This window comes from Sus scrofa, chromosome 10 (assembly GCF_000003025.6).
Source record: "Sus scrofa isolate TJ Tabasco breed Duroc chromosome 10, Sscrofa11.1, whole genome shotgun sequence".
Classification (NCBI taxonomy): domain Eukaryota; kingdom Metazoa; phylum Chordata; class Mammalia; order Artiodactyla; family Suidae; genus Sus; species Sus scrofa.
In genome coordinates, this window is record NC_010452.4 from 23,820,584 (window position 1) to 23,832,805 (window position 12,222).

The 12,222-nt window shown below is 58.7% G+C and overlaps 1 protein-coding gene across 2 annotated transcripts; it reads right to left on the bottom strand.

Annotated features, from left to right (window-relative positions):
• PHLDA3 (pleckstrin homology like domain family A member 3) lies at positions 3,598–6,845 on the bottom strand. 2 transcript variants are annotated; one of them, XM_003357675.5, is made up of 2 exons: positions 6,231–6,845; positions 3,598–4,960 (listed from the first exon to the last, which is right to left on the bottom strand). In XM_003357675.5, the coding sequence occupies exon 1, from the start codon at positions 6,660–6,662 to the stop codon at positions 6,291–6,293; it is 372 nt and encodes a 123-aa protein (XP_003357723.1). In that variant the 5' UTR covers positions 6,663–6,845; the 3' UTR covers positions 3,598–4,960; positions 6,231–6,290. The 2 variants fall into 2 exon arrangements, with proteins under 2 accessions (XP_003357723.1, XP_013835572.1); XM_013980118.2 differs by having other exon boundaries at positions 3,598–4,944; positions 6,231–6,840.

The following is a 12,222-nucleotide window of genomic DNA, read 5'->3' on the forward strand; positions in this document are numbered from 1 at the left end:
AGGTTGAATCCCCGCTCCACCATCGGTTAGCTGCTGTGTGATTTCAAACACGTCACATGACCTCTCTGGGCCTCAGTTTCTTTTTTTTCTTTTTTTTTTTTTTTTGTCTTTTTGTCTTTTTTGTTGTTGTTGTTGTTGCTATTTCTTGGGCCGCTCCCGCGGCATATGGAGGTTCCCAGGCTAGGGGTCCAATCAGAGCTGTAGCCACCGGCCTATGCCAGAGCCACAGCAATGGGTGATCCCAGCCGCGTCTGCAACCTACACCACAGCTCACGGCAACGCCGGATCCTTAACCCACTGAGCAAGGCCAGGGATCGAACCCGCAACCTCATGGTTCCTAGTCGGATTCGTTAACCACTGCGCCACAACGGGAACTCCCCTCAGTTTCTTAATGTAAAATCTAACCAACGACCTCCGTGGCTGCGTACGTGATCCTGTGTGCTGACCGTGCGTCAGGCTATCGCAGTGAGCCTGCTGACCATTTGCTATCAGGCCTGTGAGGAGCCAGCCGTGTCCCAGAAACTCAGGGGCGGCAGAAACAGAGAAGGTGGCTGTCACCAGAGAGTGCGGCAATAGGAGAGCCATGGCCAAGGACAGAGAGCAGTTCCTCAGCCTGCACAGAGTGCAGAGGCTCCGCGGTGGCGGGGGGGGGGGGGGCAGCAGGGCACAAAGGCTTCTGCCAGTCCAGGACCAGGCACTTAGCGTGCAGGGGCCCCACAGGGACCGGGGTGGGGACTGTGGGGACAGATGCTGGAAAGAGCCCTGGCTTCGGAGGACTCACTAGGAGCTGAACTTCCTCCTGGGCAGCAGGGAAGCCACAAGAGGTTTTTGGTTCTTTGGCTGCACTTGAGTCATATGGAAGTTCCCCGGGCCAGCGTGCAGTATGCCACAACTGTGGCAACACCGGATTCTGAACCCCCTGTGCCAGGCCGAGGATGGAACCAATGCCTGCACAGCAACTGAAGCTGCTGCTGAGACAGTGACGGATCTTAGCCCACTGCACCACAGCGGGAACTCCTAGTGGGAGGCTTGTTTTTTGTGTTTTTTTTTTTTTGTCTTTTTTTTAGGGCTGCACCTGCAGTCTATGGAAGTTCCCAGGTGAGAGGTCAAACTGGAGCTACAGCTGCCACCCTACGCCACAGCCACAGCAACACGAGATCTGAGCTGCATCTGTGACTTACACCACAGCTCACAGCAACACTGGATCCTTAACCCACTGAGCGAGGCCAGGGATCAAACCCGTGTCCTCATGGATTTTAGTCAGACTCATTATAGCTGAGCCACAACGGGAACTCCCCGTGGGATGTTTTAATGGGGAGGATGGACGGCATCCCAAACAGACATTCGGGTGGATGGAGGCGGCTGGACCTCGCACGTGCATGGCCTCCCAGCAGCTTGGCACACAGCGAGGGCTCTGCACCCTGGGCCTGATGGGACCACTGCCAAGGTGCCTCTGCACCCCAACTTCTGGGAAAGGCCAGACCCCAGGTTCACAGACCATGGCGCCCCTCCCTCCCACTGTAGTCCCAGCTCTCAGGCTCGGCTTCTGGCTCTTTGCACTCGACTCATTGTCTGCAACACCCTGCGACGAGCTGGCTCTTGCCAAAGCTTGGGCTCCCAACCCCAGCTCACCTGAGCAGTGCCAGCCCAGCCCCCACCCGCAACCCAGCCTCAGTGGACTCCCAGGCTGCCGGGCTGGGACCTGCCCTGCTCTGCTTTCCCAGCAATGACTCAGGGAGCAGGCAGGGGTGAGGCCTGGCAACAGCCCCTCCCTGGCCTCACCGCGTCCTCAGACCCAACTGAGCAAAGTTTTTCCATCTCGTGAGTGTCTGCTGGCTGGCAGGGGCCTTTCCATGCTCTCGAGAAGGCCGTGACCCTGCTCTGTGGTCCAGCCCAGCCCTCTCGGGTGAGGCCCTGCTCCCACCTCCCAACTCAGCTAGGGTGGGAGGACAGTGTCCCCAGAAAGCAGGGCGTCCCCTTCCCCAGCAGAGACACAAAGATGCCCCAGAGGCCACGTTGCTCTTAAAAAATGAAACTCAGTGTGAGCCCCAATCCTGGCGCCCTAAGGAAGCTATAGGGCTCTTACAAATGGCAACTAGTGACAGTCCCTCTTCTAACCATGCCACTTGCAGGGTGTCCACTGAGAGCTGGCTACATCTAGTGTCCGTGCTGGGGGCTCCTCCACCCTGCAGAGGGGCTGGGACGCTCTGCGTGAGGGGAACAGCTGAAGCTGGGGAAGCATACCTGGAACCCACAGAACTGGGTGGACCCCAAAGCAGGGGTGCCAGAAGCTGGAGCCCGCCTCCCCCTACATGCCATGCCCCATGCCAGCTGTGCCCCCACTGCCCTGGCAGCCTTGCTTCTGAGACAACCCCTCTAGACGGGCCAGGACAGCACGGTGCCAGGCCAGAGCCATGCCAGCACCCTTATGCAGCTCATGCACTATGGGCACGGCGGGCACTTCCTCTCCCCTCCAGACCATGGGCTCAGGTCAGGTGTTTCTTTCTCTTGCGTCCCCAGTGCTGGCGCAGCGCTGGCTGAAAAAGGCATTCGCGTGTGTGCTGAAGGACCGTGTCCTGGGTCCCACTTCCACTTGGTCACAAACACACTCCCACTTCTGGGTCCGGACGCCTCCCCGGATTCCCACCATCAGCATCAAAGTCACCTTTGGGTCTGATGGAAGGGCAAGGAGTCTATTTGAGGCACGATGGAAAATGTAGAGCAGGGTGGAGACCCCAAGCCTCATGGAGCTCGAGCCAAGGAACCAGTGGCGGACCCCAGCCTCTCTCCACCTCCCCCACCCATGTAGAAATCAGTGCTGTCCCCCTCCACCTTCATCCCCAAAGCTCATGGCAGACACCACCAACTGATCACAGCACGCCGGGTAGGCACTAACCAGAGCTGGCACGGAAGCTGAGGCTTATGTGCCATCTTCGGGCTGGGGGTGCAACAGCCTGGGGAAATCATAAATGAGGTGTCTGGGAGTTCCCATCATGGTGCAGTGGTTGACGAATCCGACTAGGAACCATGAGGTTGCGGGTTCGGTCCCTGCCCTTGCTCAGTGGGTTAACGATCCGGCGTTGCCGTGAGCTGTGGTGTAGGTTGCAGACGCGGCTGGGATCACCCATTGCTGTGGCTCTGGCATAGGCCGGTGGCTACAGCTCTGATTGGACCCCTAGCCTGGGAACCTCCATATGCCATGGGAAGCAGCCCTCGAAAAGACAAAAATTAAATTAAATTAAAAAATAAAATAATATAAATAAATAAATGAGGTGTCTGTATAAATGCCTTTGTAATTTCTAAGTTCTTATTCAATCATGAGATACAGTTCCCTTGGGGACAAGGGACCGACGGGATGTGACTGGAGCGGAGGAGGATGCTGATGGGAAACGAACACGGTGGAAGCACTGAGACTCCAAACCATGGCAGGGGACACCCAGCCTCCCTGCTCCTGCCGGACTCGGAAGCAGCCCACCGCTACACCGGGCAGCAGGGGAGGCTGGACGTAGCTTACCCGATTAGTTGTCTCTATGTCACTCAGGGCAGCTATGTCACTGGTTTCCCCTGTGCTGAAGTTATTCCCTTTAAACCATCCAGTAAGGAAAACACAGTGTTTATTTTTAGGCCACACCCACAGCATGCGAAAGTTCCTGGGGCCGGAGATAGAACTGCACCACTGCCGTGATAACCCTGGATCCTTCACCACTAGGCCACCAGGGAACTCCAAGACTTACTGCATTCATGCACAAAGCCCAAGTGTGCAAATGGCAAAGAGATAAGCCCTGGCCAGCAAGCAGAGCTGCCTCCAGGAGCGCAGGCCGAAGGGGCATCTCTCTGGGATGTCCTGCTGTGGCTAGCAGGTTAAGGACCCGGCATAGGGTCCATGAGGATGCAGGTTTGATCCCTGGCCTCGCTCAGTGGATTAAGGATCCCGTGTTGCCTAAGTCACAGATGTGGCTCGGATCCCATGTTGCCATGGCTGCGCTGTAGGCTGGCAGCTGCAGCCACGGCTCTGATTCGACCCCTGGCTGGGGAACTTCCATGTGCTGCAGGTGCAGCCATAAAAAAACAAAAGGGGCATCTCTGGAGACTGAGCTGGCCAGGGCAACACCTCCCGTCCCGGTCTCATAGTCTCTCCCTCCTAGGACCTCTGAGGTCCTGTCCCCTGGGCTCCAGGGTCTCTCCCTCCCCAGCCTGGAAGTTTAGGGGTGGGATGCAGACTGGGAAAGTGGGGGTGAGGAAACAGATGTTCCAAACACCAGGTCTTTGTGGGCAAAGAATTTCATTCAGTGAACAGTGTGAGCGCTGCCTTTGCAGGCAGAGCGGCTGCGGGTTGGGATAGGCATGAAATGGTAATGAAATGGTAATGGCTGAACCCCCGACCACCCCCACCACCTCCAGGCCTAGCACTGCAGTGGGGAGAAGATGGGCAGGAGGGGGAAGAACTGTGCAAAGAGAGGCCTGAATGGGTGGGGGTCCCAGAAGGACCCAAGCAGCAGACGACCCCAAAGCGTGGGCCGCAGGCCCATCAGTGACCCCCGCCAAAGTGAATCCAGAGGGGAGTTGGGGTGGGGAGTTTCCTCTTCTGAGCGTCAGGCTGGCCTCCTGAGTCCTGAGGCGCTGGCTGAGCGCCCCCGGGGGTCTGCCTTCCTCCAGGCATGGCCCAAGCCCGGGGACCAAGAGTAGTCTGCAGGACAGATGGCAGGGCATGGCGGGAGGGGTCTGTGATGCCAGCTCCCGTCACCATCTCGGAGGCCAGGCAGGTGGCTGCAAGGTCTGAGCTGGTCCATCCCGAGAGTCTGCATCTACAAGGGCTGAATCTTCATCCTCAGCCCCACGTGGCCATCTGCCCTCCTCCCAGGCCCGGCAAGGCTTAGGTTCCCACGCCTCTTCCACGCGTCCATGGCTTCCACCCTGCCCGATGGGGCAGTCGGCCCGCAAAAGCTGGAGAGGCAGGGGGCTGGTGAGAAAGAACAGCAATTAGGGCAGCAGACATGAGACGGGGCGATGAGCAGCCATAGGAGCTGTTTTACACTAGAGCTGCCCTACCCGACAGCAACCACACAACACCCTGGACCAAGGGTCCCTGAGGCCTGGGGGATCCAGAGGATCAGTTCCCAGGATGTAGGTCTGCTCCCGCCGGGCCTCAGCCTCCTGCCACTGCTCCAAAGAGGAGGGACCAGGAGGGTCAATGGGTGGGCAGCACCAACCAGCAGGTGCCTAGGCTTGCAGGGGGTCCACCTGGTAAGGTGAGAGGCTGCAATACGAGGGCGGTGGGGGGAGGGGAGGGGGCAGAGGGGCAGGAGATATAGGTTTTCAGTGACAGCCAGATCCTTCCCCAACCCTGCTCCTGGTTCCCACAGGAGGGAGCAGCATCTGGGGAAGAGGGCACAGGGCCGGGAGCCAGGGCTTCTGGGTTCTATTCCTGGTTCCTCCCCTCCGGCTTTCTGACCACAAACCCGCCCCCACCCCCTGCCCTACTGCCCAAGGAGGATTAAGACATCACAAATACCTCACCGTGAGGCCATCCCCCCACCCCCTCCTCGGTCCAGAACTCAGGGGCGCTCAGGGGCAGGTGGACAGGGCCACCCCTCTAGGCATCAGTGGCCTGGCCCGCCCATCCACCACATCCCCTGGGTTTCCCAACAGCTCAGCCCTGGGACCCAAAGCTCACAGTCAAGAGTGGGCAGTGAAGCTCCCAGGCCCGGCCTAGCCAAGCCCCCACCAGGAACCCACTTTGGGAGCTAGGACTCCCCCTTCTGGTCCCAACCTGGTGGGACCCTACTAGTTGAGGGCAGCTGTCCTCCTGCATCAATTCCTCGCTCACCCTCCCAACCAGCGCCATGCCAGCAGAAGGGGCGGGGCCAGTCCATGCCCCCTCTGCCCGCCCCTGGCCCCAGAAAGCCACAGCCCAGGAGCCCTGCCCTGGTGGGTAGGGGCCAGCAGCCTGCGGAGTTGTCCTGGCCTCCTCCACCTGAGTCAGGGCAGAACCAACCTGGGGAAGGCCCCTCCTGCCCACCTTCCTCAGAAGCAGGGGTCACTTTCAGGTCCCCACGCCTGGTGCCAGGGGAAAGTCAGGCTCTCCGCCCCAGGCCCAGCCCTTCCGGGCTCGGTGGCCCTTAGGAGGGTCCAGCTGTGAGGTGGCACGCGGGTGGGAGGCCCCCATTTTCTCCGCTGAGGAAAGGAAACGGGAGGGAAGAGAGAAGGGGACCTCGGACCCCAAGGCTCACCTGACACCACCTCCGCGCTGCGTCAATGGGCCGCGTGGAGCGGAGACGTCCGTCCGCGGCTTAAGACACCAGGGTCCCGGCCCCCAGGCTCTGCCGCGCGCGCACCGTCTGGATAGCCTGCTGGTTCTTGAACTTGACCAGGCCCAGGGTGATCTGCGCGTTCCAGCCGGGGTCCTCGAGCGGGCAGCGGAAGTCGATCTCGCCGCCGCCCTCGGTCACCAGCGTGAAGTAGATGTGGCGCCCCGTGCTCTCCACGCACTCCACCGCCTTGATGCGGGCGAAACTCAGCTCCTTGGGACGGCCGCCCGCGCCCTTGGCCTCGAAGAGCTGCAGCCCGCGCTCGGTGAGCACGCAACGCTTGCGCTTCCACAACTGCAGCAGCCCGCCACTGCGCTTCTCCAGCACGCCCTCCCGGAGCACGGCCGCCGTCATGGGCGCGGGCGCGGGGCCGGGCCGGGCCGCCCCGCCGGTTCTCCGCACGAGCTCCCCGCCGCTGCTCCGCGCCGACCCCGCCCCGGGCCCAAGAGCCCCGGCCGCGCGCTCACCCGATCGCTGGCCCGCTCGCTCCGCCGGCCGTCTGCGCGCTGGGCGGCCGCTCCGGGGATGTGCCCTCACATGTCCCGGGCCCGCCTCCTGCGCGGCGCATTCCTGCCCGGAGGGGGGCGGGCCTGCCCTCCCTCCCCTCCCCTCCCTTCCCCTCCCCTCCTCTCCCTTGCGCAGCCTGGCCGGCCTGGGGGCGGGGCGCGGTCATCCTGCGGGCCCTGGACGCCGGGCAAGGGGCGCAGGGACCGAGAGAGCTGCTGACCCACGGCCGGAGCCCTGGGGCCTCGCATCTGCCGCTCCTGGGACCACAGCTCCTCCAGATCTTGGACTCCGGGGGTCGCTGCTTGGGAGGAGGGGTTGCTCCGCGGTGGCACTGGTTGGGACTCGCACGGGGAGGGGTGGGGGCGCGCGCCAGACAGCTGCTGGATGCTTCCCAAACCCCCGTCTCTGCCCCCTTTCCCATCTTGGCCAGCTCCTGCCTGGCATTGCGAAATCAGAAAAATGAGGAAGATCCTGGGGTTGGGATGGGGGAAGGGGCTGGGAATCAAGCCCAAACTGGGTTCCGCCCCCAGGGGCAGATTTCTCAGTGCAGGGGCCCAAAGAGGCTGCCCGCAGCTGTCTCTGCTCCACGCCCACCCTCTTACTCCTGCCCCCATCCCAGTGCCAGCCTGGGACTGAGGAGTCTTGAGGTCCCTCAGCCTCCCTGCGGTGGAGGAGGGGGAGGAGGGACACACCCCCCCACCACCACCCACACACACACACTGGTGACCTGGCTAAGTCATTGCTGCATCCTCTTCGTCACATGGAGGGGGCCCTGGCTCAGCCCGCATAGATGTTGAGGGGCCGGGCCCAGCCCACATAGACTCCGCACCGGTGGAGTCAGCCCCAGGCCTGTGCTATTCCCCTTTGCAGATTCAGTGCTGCTCCCCCGAGCCCAGCCCCCTGGATACTGAGCTGAAGAGGGAGGGGGGAGGTAGGAAGAAGCCCCCTCCCCCATTTCTGGCTGGAGAGTATGGTGTGAAGGCCTGAGCTCTTCAGGTTTCAAATCTCAACTCTTCCTCCTGGGGGGGCCATGTCCAGCCCACCTTGGGCAACTTTTTTTTTTTTTTTTTTGGTCTTTTGTCTTTTGTCCTTTTAGGGCCGCACCCACAGCATATGGAGGTTCCCAGGCTAGGGGTCCAATCGGAGCTACAGTTGCCGGCCTACACCACAGCCACGCCAGATCGGAGCCTTGTCTGCAACCCACAGCTCACAGCAACGCTGGATCCTTAACCCACAGAGTGAGGCCAGGGATTGAACTCGAGACCTCATGGTTCCTAGTTGGATTCATTTCCGCTGCCCCACAACAGGACCTCCGGCAACTTCTTTATCCTCCAGTTTCCTCCTCCATCAGATGGGAAGATGCATTGATTCTTACATCACCGATCTCTAGGGATTAAGTTAGATAACATCGGTGAAAGGCCTAGGACACCTGCCCCCACTTTTACCGACTGTGGAGGATGGAGACAAGGCACCGGCAGATGGCCGTCCCCGGTCCTCGCCTGCCCCCGGCTCAGTCAGCTCCTGAAGGACTACCCATTTCTTGGGGACCTATTCATAGACATGCTAATAATAGATGCTGATGGGAATAATGATTTGTAATAACGATAGTAATGAGACCTCTTTGTACCCACACCCTGTGTTTCCAGCCTCCTGCCTGGTTGACATAGAGCCTAACGGGCGCTGGGAGAGCCAGGGTGGAGGGAGCGGTGCCCTCCCCACAGCAGCCAAGTCAGGAGCTGGCGGTTTCCCACCCACCACTCTGTTGCAAGACACACACACACAGACACACATGCGGCCACCTCCCTAGCTCTCAGAACACCCCTCTGGAGAGGGAGTGGTCAAGCCCTGAGAGAAGAGAGGCAGCCTCTGCAGAGGAGCGCAAAAGAGGGAGCTCCAGGGGCCACAGCCCCACCTTAGGGACCCCCAGGATCTCGCCCAGCTTCCAGCCTTGCCCTCCTCTGGCTCCTCCTCCAGCCCCAGCCCTGCCCCCACCCTTCCCTCCGTGGAGTCTCCCCAGTGCACCTGACCAGCCCCAGCCCCACCTGATCCAAAGCTGAGGAATCGGCTCCAGGGCAGCCCAGTTCCTGACCCTTTTATCCCTATCGCTTCCTCCTGCCCCGGGGCCAGGGACACACTGGTGCGTTCTCCTATTCCAGGCAAATTCACAAATGTACAGGCTTTGCAAGTGGACAGAGCGCTCTCGCATGCTTTTAGGTCTCATGACTGATAGGCATTATCATGATTATTGTGCTCATTTCCCCGATGAGAATGATGAGATCAGAGAGGTCAAGCAACCCAGATGAAGTCACACAGCTTTGTAAATGGCCAAGCAGGGATGAGAACAAATGATGCCTCAGAAGACCCAGGATTCTTTGTTGACACCACACCACCTCTGCGTAAGCATTTGGGTACACAGGGCTCATTTTGTTGGTGTTGGTGTTGTTGTTTTGTCTTTTTTGTCTTTATAGGGCCACACCCGTGGCATATGGAGGTTCCCAGGCTAGGGGTCGAATCAGAGCTACACCACAGCCTACAGCAAGGCCAGATCCAAGCCGTGTCTGTGACCTACACCATAGCTCACAGCAATGCCGGATCCTTAACCCACTGAGCAAGGCCAGGGATCGAACCCGCATCCTCATGGTTCCTAGTGGGATTCGTTTCCACTGCGCCACAACAGGAACTCCATAGGGTTCATTTTAGACATCAGCCAGCCACCCACCAGATGGAGGGATGCCAGAATTTGGGACACAGGACAATGGGCTGAACACAGAAGCACTGGTAGCAAGTGTATGTGGGAAACAGGGATTCCATGGGAGGAAATTCAGCTGGGCGTGCTCTCTTGCTGGAAAGGTCATCTCCAACTAAACATCCGGTTCCCAGCACACATCTCCTTCCGTCCTGTTTAGGTTCTGGAACCTAAGCGTTCTGTCCTCCAGCCTCATGATCTCCTGGGACAAGGGGAGACGGCTCCTTCTAAACATCTCCTCAGAACTGGTGTCTGCTGGTTACCCTCGTCTGGGAGAGGCTCGGACCCAAGTTGAATTACTTGAGCCTCAGAAGCATCCAGAGGGGCGGGGTGCTGGGGGCTAGTGCTGGTGCTCCCTCCCTGCCAGGGCCTCTGTGCCCACTCCTGGGAACAAGGCCCCTGGGTACATGGCTCCTGGGTACACGGCCCCAGGACCAGAGCTCACACTTAGCCTCCGGGGCTTGGCTGGGGGCAGTGCTGGGTCCCAGAGACACTCATTCAGTTCTTACGGATTTGTTGACCTCACCTGGCACTGCTGGACAGAGGTCCCCTGGTACGGCCCAGGGCTGGCCCCTCCCTCTGCTCCCCAACCCCTTGTAGGACGGTCTGTACTGTCGGTCCCTCTGGGACCAGCTGGAATGGGAAGAGTCCAAATGGCCCCCGGGGGGGAGCGAAGTGGAGATGCTCTGAGCCTCTGGGGGGAGGAGGGTGCCATGGCCACTCCCAGGGGGTGCCCGGGACAGGGGGCAGAAGAAGAAGGAAACAAGATGGAGAGAGGCAAGAACGGGGTCCAGGAAGGGAAGAAGTAAAATCTCTTTTGTCCTCTACAATATTCACTTCATCCCTTTTTTTTTTTTTTTTTTTGTCTTTTTGCCATTTCTTGGGCCACTCCCATGGCACATGGGGGTTCCCAGGCTAGGGGTCTAATTGGAGCTGTAGCCACTGGCCTACGCCAGAGCCACAGCAACACGGGATCCAAGCCACATCTGCGACCTACACCACAGCTCACGGCAACGCTGGATCCTTAACCCACTGAGCAAGGCCAGGGATCGAACCTGCAACCTCATGGTTCCTAGTCGGATTCATTTCTGCTGTGCCATGACGGCAACACCCTTATCTGTTTTCTTTATCCCTGTAATTACAGCACCTAGAGTGTTGCCCTGCACAGAGTAGGGCCTCAGAAAATACTCAAGGGAGTGGGTGCGATGGAAATGGAGCTGACCAATATTGGGAAGAAGGAAAGGGATAATACAAGAGATTCCCCTTCTCTCCTTGTCAGGAGTTTGTAAATGCTGCCTGGACAGAAGGAACGGATAAGGCGAGGCCTAGGTATGTTGTTTAAAATGATCATAATAGGAGTTCCCGTCGTGGTTCAGCGGTAATGAACCTGACTAGGATCCATGAGGATGCAGGTTCGATCCCTGGCCTCACTCAATAGGTTAAGGATCCAGCATCACCTATGGCTCAGATCTGTGGTTGCTGTGGCTGTGGTGTAGGCTAGCAGCTATAGCTCCAATTTGACCCCTAGCCTGGGAACTTCCATATGCTGCGGTGCAGTCTTGAAAAGACCAAAGACTGGAAAAAAAAAAAAAGAATAAAATAAAATAAAATGATCCTAATAACCACAGACGACCACAGGAGATTTTTAGGGCCATGAGGCTATCCCCTGTGACCCTGCAATGGTGGCTACACCATGTTAAATACAATGTATTACATATATTGTTTAAAATAAAATTAAGGAGTTCCCGTTGTGGCGCAGTGGTTAACGAATCCGACTAGGAACCATGAGGTTGCCGGCTCGGTCCCTGCCCTTGCTCAGTGGGTTAAGGATCCGGCGTTGCTATGAGCTGTGGTGTAGGTCGCAGATGCGGCTCGGATCCCTCATTGCTGTGGCTCTGGCGTAGGCCGGTGGCTATAGCTCCGATTCGACCCCTAGCCTGGGAACCTCTATATGTAGCAGGAACGGCCCAAGAAATAGCAAAGAGACCAAAAAAAAAAAAAAAAAAAAAAAAAAAGAAAATTAAAACAGGGCCTGGCTAGAAAGCTGGCCTCAGGATCCCCTAGGGTGGGCACCACAGCAGAGGAGCCCCTGGGAAACTAGGGAGGCACAGGCTCCCCCCATGGCCCTGGAAAGCAGGATTGGAAGCTCTTCCTGGCTGTTTGGAAGTGACTCCAGGAAGTTAGAGGCCCGTGGTATAGACAGTACCTCTCAGACTGCAAGGTCACCTTGGGGATCTTCTGAAAGCAGATTCTGATCCAGTCTAGGGTGGGGCCTGAGATTCTGCTTTTCTGGAACCTTCCACGGGACATACTTGAATAGCAAGGGTCTAGAGCGGCATTCTCAAGTGTGGCAGCAGCCTGCTAGAAAGGCAGGTGGCAGCTCCACCCCCGACCTTCCAAGCCGGAACTCCAGGTTTGGGGGCTGGCAATGTGTGTTTTAAGGAGCCTCCAGGTGATTTCAATGCACCTGAAAGTGTGGAACCACTGGTGTAGACAGAGGGAGACAGGGCACCTAGTCCAGTCCCGCCCCATCTCAGAGGCTGTCCAACTGGACAGGATTTGTCAGAATGTCTGCCAAGCTTTAGGGGCTCAGGTCTGCGTCCCTTGCAGCTAAGACAAGGGCTGTCTCCTCAGTCTGCTCCACTCTCCCGGGTCCCCCAG